The 21,679-nt window shown below is 38.4% G+C and overlaps 2 protein-coding genes across 4 annotated transcripts in view; both read right to left on the bottom strand.

The window, feature by feature from the left end:
* Positions 1–381: 381 nt before the first annotated feature.
* LOC131527680 (flavin-containing monooxygenase 5-like) lies at positions 382–5,333 on the bottom strand. 3 transcript variants are annotated; one of them, XM_058756933.1, is made up of 9 exons: positions 5,226–5,333; positions 4,072–4,233; positions 3,299–3,487; positions 3,033–3,198; positions 2,757–2,899; positions 2,478–2,677; positions 1,955–2,310; positions 1,592–1,664; positions 382–1,479 (listed from the first exon to the last, which is right to left on the bottom strand). In XM_058756933.1, the coding sequence occupies exons 2-9, from the start codon at positions 4,201–4,203 to the stop codon at positions 1,050–1,052; spliced, it is 1,689 nt and encodes a 562-aa protein (XP_058612916.1). In that variant the 5' UTR covers positions 4,204–4,233; positions 5,226–5,333; the 3' UTR covers positions 382–1,049. The 3 variants fall into 3 exon arrangements, with proteins under 3 accessions (XP_058612916.1, XP_058612917.1, XP_058612915.1); XM_058756934.1 differs by lacking the exon at positions 5,226–5,333 and adding an exon at positions 5,068–5,213; XM_058756932.1 differs by lacking the exon at positions 5,226–5,333 and adding an exon at positions 4,302–4,395.
* A 248-nt stretch (positions 5,334–5,581) lies between these two features.
* LOC131526717 (flavin-containing monooxygenase 5-like) overlaps positions 5,582–21,679 on the bottom strand; it is a 57,629-nt gene continuing 41,531 nt past the window's right edge. The window contains exons 3-10 of the mRNA XM_058755137.1: positions 19,433–19,573; positions 14,768–14,956; positions 14,080–14,245; positions 13,772–13,914; positions 7,079–7,278; positions 6,588–6,943; positions 6,365–6,437; positions 5,582–6,290 (exon numbers count right to left, since the gene is read on the bottom strand). Coding sequence (XP_058611120.1) covers positions 5,918–6,290; positions 6,365–6,437; positions 6,588–6,943; positions 7,079–7,278; positions 13,772–13,914; positions 14,080–14,245; positions 14,768–14,956; positions 19,433–19,564 — 1,632 coding nt within the window. The 5' untranslated portion in view covers positions 19,565–19,573 and the 3' untranslated portion in view covers positions 5,582–5,917. The remainder of the gene's footprint in view (positions 6,291–6,364; positions 6,438–6,587; positions 6,944–7,078; positions 7,279–13,771; positions 13,915–14,079; positions 14,246–14,767; positions 14,957–19,432; positions 19,574–21,679) is intronic.

Genomic DNA, 21,679 nt, shown 5'->3' with positions numbered 1-21,679 from the left:
CTAAGGGTTACTTACCCAGGCCAGGATGCAAGACTCAGAAGTATTACTTTGAGATTTATTACGGAGCCCCTACATGGGGATTGGGGAAAAAAATCAAATAAATAGATGAAAGAGCAAATTATATTTTAATGCTTTTATGTCTGCTTTCAAATGACAATTTCTCTTGGAAACTCTTTTTTGTTTTTTTTTAAACGCAAATGCATAGAAATAATATTTTTTCCTACCAGCTCATATTTTATTCTATTTCTATATCGTCCTAGGGGCTCTTTAATTTCTTTATTCAATTGCTCAGCATACCAGTACAAGCTAAGCATCCTTTCATACAGGCAGCAACACCATCTTAAGAGTGCACTAAGCGCAATAAACACACACCACTCCAGGTAACTTATATTCTGTTTATTAGCGCTTGTCAAACCCATCTTGAGTTGGTGAAACAGTACAATGCCATACAAACATCCATGCAAATTGGGTAGTTAGGATGCCCAACTTAATGGTATATAGCTTAAGATGGGCCACTCTTAAGTAGATCCTTTAGTTTCACATTTACAACTTAAGAAACTCATGAAAGTCTACCCTCTTCTTAGACTATCTACAAGTAGCTTTTTAAATACAATTTTAAGATTTGATTTGCAACACAATTTAATCAGTCATTACTACTATCACTAAATATTAAAGCAAATTAACATGCTTAAAAAGACATGCCAACTGCAGCAGCTGAGGGTGATGCATAATTAAGATAATACTTGCAAAACAGTGTGCTAATACATGCTAGTGAATTAAAACCACACAATTATACAATTAAAATGTAATTACATACAAAACAGCAAATAAAAGCAATTATTTTACAATAAAATGAAATGTTCATTATACACAAACTGTGTTTAAAATTTTGAGGGACTTGCTGATGAATATCAGTATCAAACATTTTATATAAGCACTGTGTCAATTCTGACATTTTCATGATGTTGACTATGGTTTACCTAAAAGGAAGTACATTTCTTAAGGTGTTATATTTCATATGAAGTATGTTTCTGATTCATATAGCATGATCACTGTGTGGTCAGTGGCAATGGTACTAACGCCCTGATCTTGTCCAGGAGTGATGAAGGGTCTGCTATGAGTGTGTGCAGGCTGGCTCTGCTGTAATACAGAGCAGACAGCAGCGCAGCAACAGACACTGAGAATATGAGTGAATGAGAGGAGCGCTGTGACTGCGGCTCTGGTGTACAGCGTGTTCTCAGGGGCTCGTTGACTCGATCCCACTGAGTCAGGATGGCCTGACGCGCACCTTCCCATTGGCCCGGCCCGTGCAGCCGAAACTGGTACGGGGTGCAGGGCCCAAACATGACGTTCAGAGCCAGTCTAGGGTCTGTCACGAGCAACTTCAGGATAGAAGGACGGACACCCACTTGTTTAGCCAACTCATCCATGTAGGGGATGTAGTCCACCTGGACGGTGTGTCTCTGGGCGGCCACATACCTGCATGAGAACACGATTAAGATCAAGATCCACTGAAATTACATACTTTTAACTGTAGGAATAGTGTAAACGTTGTGATACATGTTCATGTGAGATGTTAAGTGTGGAGAACCTTCGAGCCATTGCTTCCTCTTTTGCTTTAATGTCCTTCATCATTGCAGTCATTGGAGGCAGTTTGCACAGTCCTAGTGAGGATATCACAGCTTTGTTAAGTACAAAAACACTGTACACATAATGTTCCGCTATATTCATATAGGTCATGTACAAGTACTACAGTATGTTGTCATACTATAACTTTCAGAACTCAAAACCAGATTCATGATGAAAATAAAAAAAATCATTGTCTAAAATTCTTTGTTTAATTCTACAGGGTGTAAAATCCTCACGTAAAACTGTATTACAACATTTTGGTAAGAATATACACTAGGAACACCCTGTAATTTTCTGTGTAGGAGGTCAGCGTCATGTTGGATACCTTTAAAAACACGCGTGGCCCAGCGCGCCTGCATCTCAGAGATGGGCATAATGGCTCCCAGAGGCTGGATCAGACCAATCACGGCTAAAGTTGGCCGCTCCAGTCCTGGGGGATATATGTATTTGTACAGGGATACTTTGTTCTTTGAGACAGGAATTACATGTGAAGACAGGAAGGGGAATGAGAAAGTATAGCCTGTGGCAAACACCACCAGATCAATGTCATCCTCAACAGTGCCATCCTCAAACACCACACTTGATCCACGAAACTCTTGAACGTTTGGCTTGACTGAGACGGTACCGGAGAGGATGCGGTTTGGTAAGTCATCATTGACCATGGGATGTTGGCTGAAAACTCTGGGGAAAAACAATAGACATTATATAATGTAATTGATTGCAGCAAAGAAGCTTTCATGGATTCTGTCTTGTTCTACTTGTATAAAGATGACCTCCTCATGCTTAAGTACCAATACTAAGAATGACCAGCATCATCAGAGTCTTGTTTCTTCCAGTGTTCACAGTACCTGTGAGCAGGCTGCAGCCCATAGAGCTTGTGGTTGAACCGTTTATTGAGTTGTTTCTCTCCAAAATTGTTGATAAATCCAACAGGCAACATTTGAATAAGCCAATTACCCATTCTGTTACTAAACAACATATCTGCTGGAACACCATTGTCTCCTACACGATTTAGTATCCAAGATCCCCTTCGGGTGCTCAGATAAACCTGGAATTAAAGTAAGGGAAACAATGTGGAAAAAAAAGATACACTATAATTATTTTATTCTGTAGTTGTAGCATATCACCTGTTTGGCCATTCTGCTCAGCTCCACAGCAATATCTCCTCCAGAGTTTCCAATACCAATCACAACTACCCTCTTCCCTCGCCATTCTTCAGGGTTTTTGTAATCACGGCTGTGGAAGAATTTTCCCTTAAACGTGTTTATTCCTAAAGAGAGGATTTGAATGAGGCCTAATGACTCTTGTACACCAAAGCTGACTATGATTGTTTGGTCTTTATTGACATTGTGTTGTTGCACTTTGCTCATACTGTGTTTACTTAGTCATCACATGTACTGCACCTGGAAAGTCCTGTAGAGGGAGATGAGGGTGACAGTGGTGTCCAGTGCAAACCATCACAGCATCAAACACCTGCTTCTCTCTACGACCATCTTTGGACTCTGTCTCTACATCCCACTGTCCAGAGTGAGGGAAGTCTGGCCTTGGTGTAACATGAAGGACTTTTGTCTGGGAAACACAAAACATGAACTTGTGAATCTTTGAAAACAGTATAGTATATTGAAAACTTCACAGTTTTAACGTGCCATCAAAACCTTTCAGTTCTGACCTGGAAGCGGATGTGCTGTTTGAGCTGGAAGTGGTCAGCGTACATGCGGAAGTAGTCCATGATGAGGGAGTGGTGCATGTAGTTTGGGAAGTGGGCAGGGATCGGGAAGTCACTGTAGCACATCATCTCCTTTGAAGTGTTGATAATCACTGAGTGGTAAATGCTTGCACGATCTGGATCTGGATTTTCCTAAGATGGAAAGACATGCAAAGTGAATCAGATTCTTGCAGCATGTTGTCTATTGCTGCTTTGCAATAAACTGTACCTCAGGCCTCCTCCTTTTCTTCATATGCTCAACTTTAATGGGTCCAATCTTTTAGACATATGCGAGCCTGGACCACAAAACCAGTCTTAAGTCGCTGGGGTATATTTGTAGCAATAGACAAAAATACACTGTATGGGTCAAAATTATAGATTTTTCTTTTATGCCAAAAATCATTATTATATTTGGTAAAGATAATATTCCATGAAGATATTTAGTAAATCTACTACTGTAAATATATCAAAACGTCGTTTTTGATTAGTAATATGCATTGCTAAGAATTCATTTGGACAACTTTAAAGGCGATTTTCTCAATACTTTGATTTTTTTGCACCCTCAGATTCCAGATTTCCAAATAGTTGTATCTCGGCCAAATATTGTCAGATCCTAACAAACCATACATCAATGGAAAGCTTATTTATTCAACTTTCAGATGATGTATAAATCTCAATTTCGAAAAATGGACACTTAAGACTGGTTTTGTGGTCCAGGGTCACATATAGTATCTCACCTTAAACCTCCAGAGTCCTCCAATGTCATCACTGGTCTCGAAACACACTGGCTCCAGACCTTCATCCAGGCAGCATTTGATGCAGGCCAGTCCAGAAGTTCCTCCTCCAATCACAGCAACACGTTTAGCCATGATGATCCACAATAGTCAGATTTAAGACAGCTGGAGAAGAATTTGAATGAAAGGAATAGTTATATATATATATAAACAAGGTCACTAAATATGCACACCCTTGATGTTTCAAACACATATGATTTTCATTCTATTAATTTGTCATCTTTTCTGAAGCATGAAATCCAGTGTTATTTCCATCACACACATGAGTGTTTGATAGCTTTCTGTTGCAGAAATGACATTTTATTACACACAATATATATATATATTTTTTTTTTTTTGCATAATTTTACAAACTGAAATTGATGCAGAGAAAATATTCTGTTCACACGTGACATTTACCTTTTATATCTTAAGCTTCGTGTACTGTACATTAACATGCATTAGGCTATGTAGTAATATGCCAATTGGATATTCTTAACTGGTTGGACTGGATCTACACTTTTCATCCCTGTGTTTAACCCTTTCAAAATGAAAAAGACACACATATTACATAACATGTTGTGTATATCATCTCATATAAATTCACATTTATTTGACGCTGCCTTGGTAAAAGATGTTAAAGCGCCTCCAAGAAAATGAGAAAGACCACCAGAAAGACGTTGGTCAGCGGAATAATTCATGTGACGTTAATTAAATCAAGTGACCACAAGACCATTTTGGTGTTTTTCGCGCTGCGGGAGCAGAATAAAAACAACAACAACACACAAGCTGCAAAATAAGTTGTTGTCTTGCAACTCTGTCACAATAAAAAAAATACCAAGCGTTACAATATTTCAAAATCACACGTTAACTTGTAGCTGCAATGACTTAAACTTTGACGTTTCAAAACATACTGTTTGGTCATAACTGGTGCATGTCTATGTATTTGAAAGAACATACGGAAATATAAAGCATCAGATTTCAGTTCGACTTGGACAGGCAAGCAGCTTTGTCGTCTTTAAATAAACAAAGTCAAGTTACGTAAACATGTACGCCTGTATCAATCAACAACAGAGTTATGTTAAATGTTAATAAAGGTTTGTGGTGTGCCATCTTACCGAGTTAAGTTATGGTCGCAGAAGTTCAGATGTTGGTCACTACACCACACCCCTGTGTAGACGTAGATGTAAAAGGGGCGGAGATCATGGTTGTCACTCGCTTTGCTCAGTAACGTCGAATTAAATAAGCTTATAAAAACAATACAAATTCTAAAGCTTTTCAAATTTATGTAACTGCCCTAATGTATGTATATTTTTTTTGTTTTGTTTTATTCTATTATATTTTTTTATCCTCTTTTTATTTTATATGTTTGTATTCATTTTGTTTTGTTGACACTAAATGATATGTAGGCATGGTAATAATCATCATCTCATCTCACAATCACAAAATACCAGCTCTGACAGACTCAGACTTCTCCAACGACTTTTTTATTTAAAAGTATATTGATTGATGAAAATGCTGACACTTTACTTCTGTGATGATTGCCCAAAGACATATTACTATATTACGTTGTTGAAAAACAAAACAAAACACAAAGAAGATAATTATGATGTCTGGATATATGGAAGAGCACTTGTTTTGAGATAAATCTAAGAACAAAAAATACACTTGTTTGACAACAATGTATGACAAGAGTTTAAAATATAACTTATTACATGGATTATAAAAAATAATGAACTCCAACAATTAGGTTAAAGTGTATACGCAAAACAGAGCTACCCAAAAATTGAGTGTGGGATATCTATGGGATCTAATCGATATTCAGAAAGAGTGGGATCTTCTTTTGCATTGCCATTAAAGCAAAAATCACTGCAGCCCCTCCTGACAAGCCCAGCCAAAAAAATAAACTGAAGGATGAAGGTTCTGGAATGGGCCGTGTCTTCATGGGTTTGGCCACACGATCCCATTGGGTAAGGATGGCCTGACGGGCACCTTTCCAGTGCCCCGGTCCGCTCAGTCGAAACTGGTAGGGAGTACAGGGCCCGAAGAAAACCCTCAAACCAACAGCAGGGTCCCTCAGGAGCAGCCAAGCAATGTTGGGACAGATGCCCACATCCTTTGCTATTGTGTCTAGGTAAGGGATGTAGTCCACTTGAAGGGCAGCCAGCTTGGGACAGGGGTAACTGTGGAGAGATAGCAGATTAACTGTCAAAATAAAACCTATTTGAAATTATCATCCAGGTGAATAAATAATTACCTCTTTAAATTAGCTTTTATGTCTTTCTCAATTATTTTATCCATTTTCTCAGCTGGAGGAAGATGGTTTAGTCCTTGAAGAAAATTAAAGGCAAATTAATAAAAAAATCTTTTTTTACCCATAATCACATAAAAATATGTTTCATATGATTCTCTATATTTACTTCACCTACAAATCACAAAATGATTTTTTTTTTTCATGACTTATTATGGTTGCTCATTACCTGCAATGACCCTGGTGGCCCAGCGTGCCTGTAGCTCTACAGCTGGCATGATCGACCCTTTGGTCTGCAGCAGGCCCATGATGGCCAGTGTTGGACGCTCAAGAGATGGAGGGAAGACTCTTCTGTAGAGTCTCACATCTCCATCAGAACCAGAGCTTAAGGAGGCGGGGAGGAAGGGGAATTTATAATCATATCCTGTGCAGAAGATCACTGCATCGATCTTCTCTTCTACAGTCCCATCATCAAAGACCACCGTCGAGCCTTGAAACTTCTGCACATTTGATTTCATTACCAGTTCTCCTACCAGAATGCGACCCGGGAGGTTATCGTTTATAATGGTACGCTGGTCGAGGATCCTGGAATCACAAAACATGGGTAAAAGGTCACTGTGAATCATGAGGTAATTTTTAAACTGTCAGGGCTTTACTTTAATCATCAACGATGAAAAGAGTTTGGAAAGAGTCTTTGAGGATCACGTTGTGGCCCTTCACCTGTGAGCAGACTGTAGTCCATACAGCTTGTGGTCATGTCTCTGATTGAGGCTTCTCTCCCAAATCCAGTTGAGCAGAGCTCGAGGCAGGAGGCCGTAAAACAGATCTCGAGCTCGCGTCATCATTGTCATATCTAGAGGAAGCCCTCTATCGACCACGCGACCTATGACCCAAGCACCTTTCCGGGTACTCAGGAAGGTCTAAGAATGAGAAATAGGAACAGCAAAACAAACTTAATTAGTGGATAGGTGAGAGTGAATTTAAGCTTGTCAAAATAGGATAATATTAATAAGAATCAAGTGAGTAACCACATATTCAGAATTTTGATTAAAGAATAAGAGTAGATATGAATAAAAAAAACACAAAAACAATGACCTGCACAGATAAATAATTTACAACAAACTGCAATATTGCATAAAAAATACTTAATGGGAAGTTTAATGTACATTATTTAATTATATTATATTACTCAGAAATTGGTTTCAGCAACTTTTATAATTAGATAAAAAAAACGAAGAAAAAAAATTAAAGAAAAAGGCAAATTCTGGTATGAGGAGTACCTATTGTATTATGAAAATAAATGTCAGTTTGTTCTTGTTAGATAGCTAGCTAAACTGCTGAATGAATTAATCATATAATTATTGCAGTGTTGCAGTGTTAAGCCGAAACACCAGTTACGTCACTTGTCCACCCACGTCAGTTTGATTTTTTTTATAGTAATAAAAATAACTTCAGTTAGAAAACAGACACTACAATTTAAAAACTGAACGTGGATGCTCAATGTAGTGTGCCGAACGACAGTCGCATCACAGATCAGCACCAGGAGTCAGATTTCATTTATCACGTGAGCAGAGTGAATGAGGTGAGACAGACAAGACGATGGCGGAAGATTTAGTTTCGAAACGAATGCGCACAGGCATTTACAAACTATTTAAAAGTGAAGGAAAGCGAGGAAAAGAGGGAAAACTTGAACAAACTCCAACATCATCCTTTCTGTAGGCAAAATATTTCCACATAACTGACGATGTGTTTCTTTTTGCAACCAAATCTTCTATTTCGGTGCTTTTCTCCTGTGTGACTTCCTGTGTGGGAACGCGGTGCGTGTCTGGATGCCGCTCCATGCTGGGTTGTGAGTTTGTTTGTGATCGTCTGTGTTCGCTACTATACCACTATTACTACTACCAGTACTTTTCTGCAAAACTGTATATTGGATTTACTCTCCCTGTTTGGCTGATGGACTTTGACAAACTGGATTCACTTTACTGTTCAGCTGGTGTACTTTGTTGTTGCCGTTGGGAACTCCTGGTTGTCAGCCTGCTGTGAGCCCTCTCACCCCTCGATTCTACATCTATCAGACTGACTGTGAGGTGAGTTAACACTCTTCTTACTAGTCTTTCTACTGGCTTACTGTATGGTTGGGTAGCTTTCCTCTCTGTAAGCTTTTATTGATGTTGGGATGGTTGCAGTTCTGGCTAACGCGGCGTTGCTTACTTCTGGTTTTCTCATGGCTATCACCAACAAGTTAAAGGCTTTAGTACTTGCGTTGTCTCTGGTTCTCTTTACTACTAACCGGACTACCTTCCAACATGGAATTTGGATACCTGCCTAGTAAACTCAGCGCGCTCGACGGGCACCCACGCCTTGACTCTGTGACGTACGAGCATTGCCGCTCACTCGGGATTATCCGACGTCCACGTTAGGTTAGAAGGATTTTTACTATTCAGCAGCCAAAACCTTCGGTTATTCCGTGCATCTGGACTAGTAACAGAACTTTGGTCAGTTCAAAACGTCTATCAAGAGACTCTCATCCATCGCGAGCGCTTGTCTACGTAGAAAAAATCAGCCTCAACTGTCAACTCTACTGGCAATACAGGAGTACTGCATAACCACTCGGCTCTGTTGAACTGTCACTCGTATAAGGGCCCCTATCTAAACAAATTAATTACAGATACCGACTTGGACATGTTATTTCTTACTGAGACTTGGCAAACACCTAATGATTTCATCCAACTAAATCTGCTTACACCGAATGATTATCAATACTTGTCTAAGCTGCGTCTATCTGGTAAAGGAGGTGGCCTTGCGGTTGTTGTAACTCCATAACACTCACTCAGATGGATTTTCATTGTACTGAGACTTTTGAATTCACAGCTTTGAAGGTCGGCTCAAACTGTCTCCTCACAATTATTCTGATCTATAGACCACCTAAACAGCAAAATGACTTTTTCTCAGAACTCAGCGAACTACTAACACTTGCTTGTGCATCATAAGCCCAGGTCATCTTACTTGGTGACTTTAACATCCATGTTGATACACCCTGTTTTAATAGTACTCAGTTAAAGACTGTTCTGGATTGTTTCGATCTTCATCAGAATGTCAACTTCCCTACTCATATTCATGGTCATACGCTTGACTTAGTCTGTACATCAGGTTTAAATAATATCTCTATCAGTGGACTGGCTACTCCAATTTCTGATCATAAGCTTATTAATTTGGACTTTACAATAACTTACCAAACTAAACGTACTGAAAACAAAACCATTTCTTATAGTAAGTTCAGTGCTGTCAATGTTAATTCACTTACTGCCTCTATTGCTTCATCTGTTATTTCTGATGTACTCAATTTTACTTGTCCATCCAAGATATATGATTTGTACCACTCTGCTATTGCTGATGTTTTGGATGAGAATGCTCCAATCAGGACTAGGTCTGTTCCCATGTCCCGCTCAGCTCCATGGTACAACAATGAGCTACGTGCTATGAAAGCCAAAGGCAGACAACTTGAACGCCTTTTTAGGAAAACAGGTTTAACTGTACACTTTCAGGCATTTTCAGATCATGTTAAGCACTACAAAACTGCCTTGAATGCAGATCACTCTTCCTATATTTCCAAAACTGTTAACATATCAAACAATAAGCCTAAATCACTTTTTAGCATGGTGAACCGGCTACTTCCTGGGTAAGCTGGATGCTTTATGTGGGACATTTGGTGCAGAATTGACCACTCCTACTTGTGAGCTAGCTCAGCCTATTCAATTGCTTGATAGCTTTTCCTTGACAAACCCCACCTTAATTAATGAAATAATACTGAAATCCAACTCTTCTTCGTGCCGTGTTGACACTGCACCTACATTCCTTTTGAAACACTGTACCTCTGCTATTTCTGGTTCTATTTCACATCTTGTAAACATGTCTCTTATTTCAGCTACTGTTCCAGTTTCACTCAAAACTGCTGCTATCCTATTCTTAAAAAGCCAACTCTGGACCCAGCTGACTACGCTAATTATCGTCCAATCTCCAACCTACCATTTGTTTCTAAAATCATGGAAAAGGTTGTTGCCACTCAGTTGCAGTCATTTCTAGCTCACAACAAACACTTTGATATATTTCAGGTTATATAATCAGGTTTTCGTTCACAACACAGCACTGAAACTGCTTTAGTAAGGGTTATAAACGACCTCCTCCTTTCTGGTGATTCGGGCAACCTTTCCATACTCTTATTACTCAACCTTAGCTCAGCTTTTGACACTGTCTCTCATAATCTACTACTCATGTGCCTCTCAGAGATTGGCATCTCGGGAGCTGCGTTAGCCTGGTTTTCCTCCTATTTGATGGACAGACAATACTACATCACTATGCATAACTACAAATCTCCCACTGTCCCTCTTATACAGGGTGTGCCACAGGGCTCAGTTTTAGGGCCATTATTATTTATCATTTATATTATGCCCCTTGGACAAATTATTCGCTGCCATGGTTTTCAGTATCACTGCTATGCCGATGATATTCAGATATATACTTCTTGCCGTGTACTTCTATTGACGTGTCAACGAGTTAAAAACCTGGCTTAACTCCAACTCTCTCAGCTTGAATTTGACAAAAAAAGAAGTTTGCCTTGTCAGTCCCCCAACTGTAACAAAAAACATAAAACTAACCCCCCTAAAATTGACCTTGAAGCTACATCAATTTTTCCATCTGCCACCGTTAAAAACTTAGGTATCATTCTTGACTCTTCACTAAATCTAGATGCTTATATTAGCAAACTCTCCAAAGCTGCATTTTTTCAACTTCGATGTATTGCCAAACTCCGTTCCTTCATGAGCCCAAAAGATGCTGAATCACTAGTGCATGCATTTATCACATCTCACCTTGACTACTGTAACGCTCTTTTTTTCTGGATTACCAGCACACTCCATCTCCCGTTTGCAATATATTCAAAACTCTGCTGCAAGAATGTTAACGTACACCAAACGGTCTGCTCATATCTCTCCTATTCTTTTTAACCTCCACTGGCTACCCGTGTCCTCTCATATCATTTATAAAATTCTTCTGCTTACCTTTAAGTCACTTCACGGTCTTGCACCTACTCATCTCTCTGACCTACTTTCTCCATATACTCTTTCTCGTCTACTTCGATCATCTGGAGGGGATCTCTTTTGTGTTCCGAGATCTCACCTTTCTTCTATGGGAGGGAGATCTTTCTCTGTTGGCTCCTAAATTTTGGAACTCATTGCCCCTGTGTCTCCGGTCTATAACCAAATTGCACGAATTTAAGTCCAAACTCAAAACGTATCTGTTCAACCAATATTATCAGTCATTATCTGTTTCTTCTTAAACTGTTATAGTTTAATGCTGTATCTGATTGTTTGCTGTACTTCACTATCTGTATTATTACTATGGTTTGCAACTGCAATCGCATGTCCTTGACTTGGCAAATGTCTACTGTCCATCTATGTATGTACTGATCGCTTATATTGTTTTTGTCATTGAGCTTGGGACAAGTTAAACTTATTATCGTTCCTTGCTTATTTCGCCATGTGCACGCAAAGACTGCACGTGTGCTTTGTAGCCTAAATATTTTTTTACGAACCCTTAAATCAGAATTAATTACTTTATATCAGGCAAATATAGAACCGTGCGAGTTTTTTCTTTTGAATCAAACACAAAAATATGTATAGGATTTGCCCTGCGTCGCACCTCCTGCGATGTGACTTAAGAATACGCACATCGTGATGTCGATGCTGAAATGTATAAACCAGATTCCAAAAAGGTTGGGACACTGTACAAATTGTGAATAAAAACAGAATGCAATGATGTGGAAGTTTCAAATTTCAATATTTTATTCAGAATACAACATAGATGACATATCAAAAATAAGTTGATTTTAAAATGTCATGGCATCAACATCTCAAAAAAGCAGCAAAAAAAGGCCATGTTTACCACTGTGTGGCATCCCCTCTTTTTATAACAGTCTGCAAACGTCTGGGGACTGAGGAGACAAGTTGTTCAAGTTTAGGAATAGGAATGTTGTCCCATTCTTGTCTAATACAGGCTTCTAGTTGCTCAACGGTCTTAGGTCTTCTTTGGTCGCATCTTCCGCTTTATGATGCGCCAAATGTTTTCTATGGGTGAAAGATCTGGATTGCAGGCTGGCCATTTCAGTACCCGGATCCTTCTACGCAGCCATGATGTTGTAATTGATGCAGTATGTGGTCTGGCATTGTCATGTTGGAAAATGCAAGGTCTTCCCTGAAAGAGACGACGTCTGGATGGGAGCATATGTTGTTCTAGAACTTGGATATACCTTTCAGCATTGATGGTGCCTTTCGAGATGTGTAAGCTGCCCATGCCACACGCACTCATGCAACCCCATACCATCAGAGATGCAGGCTTCTGCGCTCAGGCAACTGAGCGCTGATAATAACTTGGGTTGTCCTTGTCCTCTTTAGTCCGGATGACATGGCTTCTCAGTTTTCTAAAAAGAACTTCAAATTTTGATTCGTCTGACCACAGAACAGTTTTCCACTTTGCCACAGTCCATTTTAAATGAGCCTTGGCCCAGAGAAAACGCCTGCGCTTCTGGATCATGTTTAGATATGGCTTCTTTTTTGACCTACAGAGTTTTAGCCAGCAACGGCGAATGGCACGGTGGATTGTGTTCACCGACAATGTCTTCTGGAAGCATTCCTGAGCCCATGTTGTGATTTCCATTACAGTAGCATTCCTGTATGTGATGCAGTGCTGTCTAAGGGCCCGAAGATCATGGGCATCCAGTATGGTTTTCCGGCCTTGACCCTTACGCACAGAGATTGTTCCAGATTCTCTGAATCTTTGGATGATATTATGCACTGTAGATGATGATAACTTCAAACTCTTTGCAATTTTTCTCTGAGAAACTCCTTTCTGATATTGCTCCACTATTTTTCACCGCAGCAGTGGGGGAATTGGTGATCCTCTTCCCATCTTGACTTCTGAGAGACACTGCAACTCTGAGAGGCTCTTTTTATACCCAATCATGTTGCCAATTGACCTAATAAGTTGCAAATTGGTCCTCCAGCTGTTCCTTATATGTACATTTAACTTTTCCGGCCTCTTATTGCTACCGGTCCCAACTTTTTTGGAATGTGTAGCTCTCATGAAATCCAAATTGAGCCAATATTTGGCATGACATTTCAAAATGTCTCACTTTCAACATTTGATGTTATCTATATTCTATTGTGAATAAAATATAAGTTTATGAGATTTGTAAATTATTGCATTCCTTTTTTATTCACAATTTGTACAGTGTCCCAACTTTTTTGGAATCGGGTTTGTATTATGCAGCCCTAACCCACACATACATACAGTATATGTATATACAGTATAATTGACTTACATATTAAATTTGATATTACACTATTAAATCTTGCTTGCCTTCTCACATGCTCTGCTGAGCTCCACGGCAATGTCTCCACCAGAATTCCCAATCCCAATGACAACAACTCTCTTACCAAGGTAAGGACAAGGGTCCTTATATTCCCAGCTATGAATTATTGTCCCTGGGAATGTGTCAATACCTGCAGAACATAAAATTACAGTTAAATTTATTTAATATTCTGATGTTTCCATATACATATTAAATCCATTATACAGAGCCATGCAGGGAATTAGTCCTACACACAATGCTGAATGCTGGACAATCTGTATGATGATGACAGAGTGCTGTAATATCAGGTGAGCACCTGGGAAGTCTGAGAGGGGTATGATGGGTTGTGTGTAGAGTCCTGCACACACTAGCACACCGTCAAACACATGTGTCTCCTCTCGTCCATCTCTGTCCACAGTCACCACTTCCCACTGACCAGAGTCAGAGAAATCAGGCCTTTGTCTCACACTGCGAACTGTGGTCTGAAATACACCCAACCACAGAGAGACTGACTGCTACCGGTCATCTTTACACAGAGAATGCTGTTTATCATCAAACACTCAAAAAATATGATAGATTTTGAGAAAGCACACACAATAATACACACAATTATGTGAGAATTACTTACTTTATATCAGGCAAATATAGAATCGTGTGAGTTTTTTTCTTTTGAACCAAACACAAGAATATGTATATGATTTGCCCTGCATCGCACCTCCTGCGATGTGACTACTGAGCATGCGGGCATCGCGATGTCAATGCTGAAATGATGTATCATGCAGCCCTAACATATATTATACTTACATATTACGTTAGATATTACACTATTAAATCTTGCTTGCCTTCTCACATGCTCTGCTGAGCTCCTGGAACATCACTGTTGTCTAATAGTCCCAGCCTCTAACTGTAAAATCTGAGTTTGCCAGGACCAATGAGGATGTAAATCCCAGAATATTTCCTACTAGGTGAAATCTCAGCAGATGTGATGTCTTGGTGTTTATTACCTGAAAGTGAATGTGTTTGAGCAGGCTGAAGTGCTCAGCATAGAGTTTGAAGTACTGCACGGTCATAGAGTTGTGCATGAAGTTGGGGTAATGATCCGGCACAGGGAAATCACTGTAGCACATCATCTCTTTAGGGGAGTTCACTATGACAGAACGATAAATGCTGCAACGGCCTGCCTCGGGTTTTTCCTGTGAATAAACAGGGGATGACAGTCAGCGTTCCATAACTGGTAACCGTAACCGGTTTTAAGGTATACCGCGGTTTGGAAAAGTCACATTTTCAAAACCACTACAATTTTTCGTTATACCGTTCCTGCGGTATGCACAGTTTTTTTTTACGTGTCGTCAAAGATGGAAAGTGCAGGACTCCCTCAGTTGTGTGCAGAGAAGAGCGTAACGAGTCACATGACCCCTCCTCCTCTGGTTGGCGCGAGTGGTCAGTGAGAGTCACCTGTGTGTAGGACGGCCGAAGGAGGTGAATCCGTACACAACGATGTTCCGTACAGATGATGTTTTTAGCACCGATCGCTAAATAAATACTTTCAGGTCGAACATAAACTATATATCTGTGTCATCTTCATTTCTTTCTATTCTTTCTTTCATTCCTTTCACCCTCGATCAAGACAGTTTGTTTCAGTGTTGCAATAAATACTATTTGGCTTGCTACCGAGACAGATTACATTAACAGAGGCTAATTAACTAGCTAACGTCAACTAGTTTCCTCCCTCACATTACTTCACAGAGCAGGGAATAGCAGACTAAAGTACTTCATTTCTGTTATTTAGTACAATAATTAAATTTAGCTGGTATCACGTCTATACTTTTAAGTATATCTGTTCGAAATCACGACATTTAAAAAACAAAAAACAAACTTTGCCACTGTTGTTGTACAGTGTTGTACGGAGAGACCGTGCGTGTGTGTGACACTCGCACTCTCTTTCCTTATGCGTGTATTGTGCACACATCCTCGTTCCTCACTGCTCCAAACTTAATCCAGGAAAGGTGAACATTCCTGCATCATAACTTGGACTGAAAGATGAATGTGCAGAAAGTGAGCATGTCTCCAAAAACCTTGCTGAGCTGCAGGTTTAATGACTGCATTTTTTATTTATTTTTGTTATTTTATTTTATTCTTTACAGTGTTTTGATTATGTTTTTGATTATTGAGTTGCAGGTTTAGGCTCACTTAAGTAACTGCACTTAATTAAGAAGAATTTATTTTAATTATTTAGCCTGACATGTTTACTAAAATGTTCGATATGTTTCTGAAAAATAAAATATATTGTGTTCAGTGGAGAAAGAAAAAAAAAAAAAAAAAAATAAATAAATAAATAAATAAATAAATCGCAATACCACGATATTCTTTTTAATCTAAGGTTATCATACTGTCAGAATCTCATACCGGCCCATGCCTAGAGCGTACTAATAGATTAGCTTTGTAACATAACAGCTTTGAAAATTTTGTTTAAAGGCGAAGTGTGTAATATTGTTTAATGTTAAAATTAGTGGTGGGCATAGATTAATTTTTTTAATCTAGATTAATCTCACTGTAATCTTGGAATTAATCTAGATTAAAATGGCTCATTTGAATTCTGCCAAGTAGATAAGTAAACAACTAGCAGTCATCAAGAATTTAATATTGATAATAACATTGAAGACATTGTATGATTATTCCTTAAAGATAAGGTTTTAGTAGTAGTAGCCTATTACGTTCTGCCCAATGTCTTCAAGTGAAACCGAACTTTTATTTTGACGGGTTGCCGTGAGGATAGTTTTTCTCAAATGAAACGCTCGAATGCTCATGAAGTGACTCTCAGAGCAGTTCTGGAGATGTTGTTCATGTATTTATGTCCTCATTTAGTGAGACGACAGACGTTAATATCGCCGCAAGCGTCACGCGGTCTTCTGTATGAGTAGTGAACAAACCCGTGCATCTGTGCCATACATTAACACAGAGACACACAGAAGTCATATTTAAATAGACGTTTTGCTGCTTAATATTTACAAATAGGAGTGGGAGTGTGTTCACTTGTGTGTGCGCTTACGTTTGTTTGTGTGTGTGTGTGTGTGTGTGTGCGAACCGAGGCGGAACTCCGCTGTGCGCGCGATACAGAGAGCGCGACCATGTAAGGTAGAGACAGAAATGACTTGCCGATTTCCATTGGGAAGCTTCTTAAAAATAAATTTTCCCTGAAGCAAACCTGGCGGCTTCATAGCTGCATCCATGTTAGCACGCATACACACAGGTTCGAAGACTCGTTCTTGCCCCCTACAGTGCAATCGGCTAGGTATACATCCGCGCTAAAATATCAAGGTGAAAGTCATCATAGCTTGCGTAGTATAGACCCAGCTCCCAACCCAACTTTGAGAATAGATTAACGGCGATAACGGCCCACCACTAGTTAAAATACTCTCTCTTATCCCATCATAATATGCAGCAATAACAATAAGTAAGCCATTTGAAGCATTTTTGCCTCCAAAAGTGTAAACAAAACCAACTCATCTAATAATGCGAGTTTTGAGGCTGGGCTATCTGTTTGTTGACCAATAGCAGTTGTTGGGAGTGTTTAAAGACGTAGTAATAATAATAATAATAATAATATAATAATAAGAATTATATTTTAAATAGTCATACTATTTCACAATATCACTATTTTTTACTGTATTTTTTGATTAAATAAATGCAGCCTTGGTGAGAAGAAACGTCTTTCAAAAACATTATATCTACCCAAAACTTTGGAATGTTATTGTATTAAAATGGTAGTGTATAAATTATTAAGGTATAGGCTTTTGACACCTGATCTTGTATTACTTAGATCAGTAGGTGCGTTTACATGTACACTTTTTTGTCATTCCGATTAAAATCATTCCGATTGAAAGATTCGATGAACTGTTTACATGAGACGTTATCTAATCCGATATGGTGTTTACATGTGCCTGTGCTTTCGATTTTAGGATATGCTAATAGCCTACAGTGACAACAAAAACAAGTCACCAGAGGAAAAAACGCCCATATTTACGTTAATATTTGTAATATCTGTTTGCACTTGCTTAGAATAAACGGTTAATATTTGAATCCCTTGCGTTCATTCGAGCGCTCAGTCATATGGCCAGAACGCGATCATAGAAATCATATGCCCTCTGTAATGCAGCTGAGATTAATTGTACTCTGATACTACAAAGTTGTACTGTACTTAAATGGAACAAATACACGATTTCTTACCAAGAGTTGCTGAACAATGAATCAAAGGAGCATTGCTTTATCACAATCGTGTTTCGTACAACATTCATGGCGTGAGCAAGTATAAATTCAAGCAGATCGAAATTATGAATCTGTCATCTATACAAATACAAATGACAAAGGCAACTTTTGGTCAAGTTGTTTATTTTCATTGAGCTACTTTCACTATCATCACTGTGTTGTTTCTAAGCTGAAAAGCAGAAAATTGCGCTTCATTTCAGATCTGTTTTTCACTCCGGACATGAGAGCAGTCCGTCACACAGCAAGCGTTCTCCTTTCTAATGTGTTTTAACTGTATAATGGAAATTTTAACTTTATACCTCCACTATTACCCAGTCTCTACTGTAGTGTCGGTGTCCCCAAATCACAGAATGTACCGTTGCCGACATCATCACGTTCACGTTCTGACGACCCGACCTCTGGACGTGATGACGTAGACGCAAAGTAATCGGTTTAAAGTGTTTACATGGCAGGATTTTAATTTTGTTCGGTTTATAGAAAGGTTTATCCCACCCCTCTCAAACCGATTACAATTTCATTCGGTTTGGGCATTTTTATTCCGATTGAGGTGTTTATATGGAGCATTTTCATTCGGATTGGACTTTTAAACCGATTACAATGCTCCATGTAAACGCACCTAGTGTTTCCAAACCACTGTGCTGTGACAGGTTGTCGGGTGTGCCGTGGAAAATTATCTAAAACTTCCTTATCTCTATTATATTTCGTTATTATTATATTAAATCAGTGCTACCGGTCATCATTATGTCTGTTTGTGGGTTTTACAAATATTTAACCAATGAAAAGCATCCAAAAGAGCTTGTGACTAAACCTCGTAACTCCATTGGATCCTCAAATTGTCATTCGAAACCTCATAACTCCACCCCTGCCTCCATTCAGAATGAAGCGCTGCGATGTGCAATTTGAAGACAGACGTCTACTTCTTTGCAACGCAAGGGTAAACAAAGAACTAATGTTTGAATAAGTACAGTGTTTCCTTTTCTCAAGAAACACTGTCTATAAGGCTAATGTTTTTTGTGTGTTTAAAGAGCAGAGAAGAGTCTACTAAGCAAATTAGAAGTTAAGTGCAAGTGTCTGATCATATATAAAGCCAAAATACCAACTCTGAAGACATAATGTTTAATTATTGGGGGCGTTTTCCTTTCTATTTTTTATTTTTATAATGCTTAGTGGTGTGCCGTGGGATTTTTTACATATCAAAATTGTTCCGTGGCAGAAAAAAGGTTGGGAAACACTGACTTAGATTACAGGGTGCTAAAAATCATTCTTGTCATTTATCATTGTATCAGTCATTTTCCAATTCATTTTGGTACCATGGATGGTACAGAAATGACACACTTCACCTTTATTGATGTTAAAATTTCATAAACATTTTTTTAATTTTTTTTCATTGAATTAATTTCAACCTTAAACTTCCAGAGTCCTCCAACATCATCACTGCTCTCAAAGCACACAGGCTCCAGCCCTTCATCCAAGCAGCATTTGATGGAGGTCAGTCCAGAGCTGCCTGCTCCAATCACAGCCACACGCTTAGCCATGCTGCGAGTCTGCATATAGGAGACAGAACAATCACTTGAAGAAAACAAATGATGAAAATGCACACAGTTATTAAAACATACAATTTCACTAGTGTCTCCTCAATTGTGCACCTTTAATGAGGTATACCAGGAATCATTCATAATGTTTGGCATGGATGTGCAGCATTTACTGGTTAATCATAAAAAATAGTATTTTTTTTTTTTATGTAAGCAATTGAGTGTATCTGAAATCTCAAAGAAGAGGGTGGTCTCAGCTGCCACTAGTTTAAGGGGGATCAAAATGGAATGAAAAATTAAGGGAAAAAACAGTATAGGTTAAGTGTTAAAGTCAAGAATGTTCAGGAACGTATTCTTATGACAGATATGCAAGTCTTTAACTTTGGGCGTTGTCATAATTCTTATAAAACAAAAGTTTTTCACAATAGTCTAAAACCTGTAGTTAATAATAGATTAAAAAATTACTTACAGAGGTCTCCTATATTAAAATATACATCACATGCTTGTTTGTGTTCACAAGCTGAACTAAAGTTGAAAAGCCCATGAAGAATAAGGTGAAAGAGCTTTAGATAAATGTCCCAGGGTTAACCGTTTACCCCAGAGTCATAGGCTTATGATTTAGGCAATGTGACTGAAAAAAAAAAAAAAAAAAAATCACCAATGTGTAGGACTGAATATCTGTATGCCAAACAACAATTTTTCTTTTTTTTTTTTTTTTTTTTTATTTTTATAATGCTTAGTGGTGTGCCGTGGGATTTTTACATATCAAAATTGTTCCGTGGCAGAAAAAGGTTGGGAAACACTGACTTAGATTACAGTGTGCTAAAAATCATTCTTGTCATTTATCATTGTATCAGTCATTTTCCAATTCATTTTGGTACCATGGATGGTACAGAAATGACACACTTCACCTTTATTGATGTTAAAATTTCATAAACATTTTTTTAATTTTTTTTCATTGAATTAATTTCAACCTTAAACTTCCAGAGTCCTCCAACATCATCACTGCTCTCAAAGCACACAGGCTCCAGCCCTTCATCCAAGCAGCATTTGATGGAGGTCAGTCCAGAGCTGCCTGCTCCAATCACAGCCACACGCTTAGCCATGCTGTGAGTCTGCATATAGGAGACAGAACAATCACTTGAAGAAAACAAATGATGAAAATGCACACAGTTATTAAAACATACAATTTCACTAGTGTCTCCTCAATTGTGCACCTTTAATGAGGTATACCAGGAATCATTCATAATGTTTGGCATGGATGTGCAGCATTTACTGGTTAATCATAAAAAAAAAAAAAAATACTATTATGTAAGCAATTGAGTGTATCTGAAATCTCAAAGAAGAGGGTGGTCTCAGCTGCCACTAGTTTAAGGGGGATCAAAATGGAATGAAAAATTAAGGGAAAAAACAGTATAGGTTAAGTGTTAAAGTCAAGAATGTTCAGGAACGTATTCTTATGACAGATATGCAAGTCTTTAACTTTGGGCGTTGTCATAATTCTTATAAAACAAAAGTTTTTCACAATAGTCTAAAACCTGTAGTTAATAATAGATTAAAAAATTACTTACAGAGGTCTCCTATATTAAAATATACATCACATGCTTGTTTGTGTTCACAAGCTGAACTAAAGTTGAAAAGCCCATGAAGAATAAGGTGAAAGAGCTTTAGATAAATGTCCCAGGGTTAACCGTTTACCCCAGAGTCATAGGCTTATGATTTAGGCAATGTGACTGAAAAAAAAAAAAAAAAAAAAAATCACCAATGTGTAGGACTGAATATCTGTATGCCAAACAACAATTTTTCTTTTTTTTTTTTTTTTTTAATTATTTTCAATCATGGAAAATTTTCAGTTAAAGGGGTGGTTGACTGCTTTTTTTCTAGGCTTGATTGTGTTTATGGGGTGCAGTCTAACATGTGCTAATGCTCCCTTGCTAATGCTCCCTCCCAATGCTAAAAAAACGCATTATTTTTCACATAATTTACTAGGGATGCTCCAATCAGGATTTTTGCAGCCGATACAGAGTACCGATTTCTTGTCATGGTGATCGGCCGATACCAATGCCGATTCTGATGCTTCAAGCTTTACATAACATATGTAATAATGTTATAATCACA

Source organism: Onychostoma macrolepis, chromosome 20, assembly GCF_012432095.1.
Source record: "Onychostoma macrolepis isolate SWU-2019 chromosome 20, ASM1243209v1, whole genome shotgun sequence".
NCBI lineage: Eukaryota > Metazoa > Chordata > Actinopteri > Cypriniformes > Cyprinidae > Onychostoma > Onychostoma macrolepis.
Note: the sequence above shows the minus strand (reverse complement) of the source record. Positions and strands in the feature narration are given on the sequence as shown.

What these genes read in the sequence shown, in the direction of transcription:
- LOC131527680 (XM_058756933.1), bottom strand. Translation starts at nt 4,203, where the DNA reads ATGGCTAAACGTGTTGCTGTGATTGGAGGAGGAACTTCTGGACTGGCC. An exon ending in TGAGCAGAATGGCCAAACAG is followed by an intron (nt 2,678 to 2,756) that starts GTGATATGCTAC and finishes CTTTAATTCCAG; the next exon opens with GTTTATCTGAGCACCCGAAG. An exon ending in GGCCACGCGTGTTTTTAAAG is followed by an intron (nt 1,665 to 1,954) that starts GTATCCAACATG and finishes TATCCTCACTAG; the next exon opens with GACTGTGCAAACTGCCTCCA.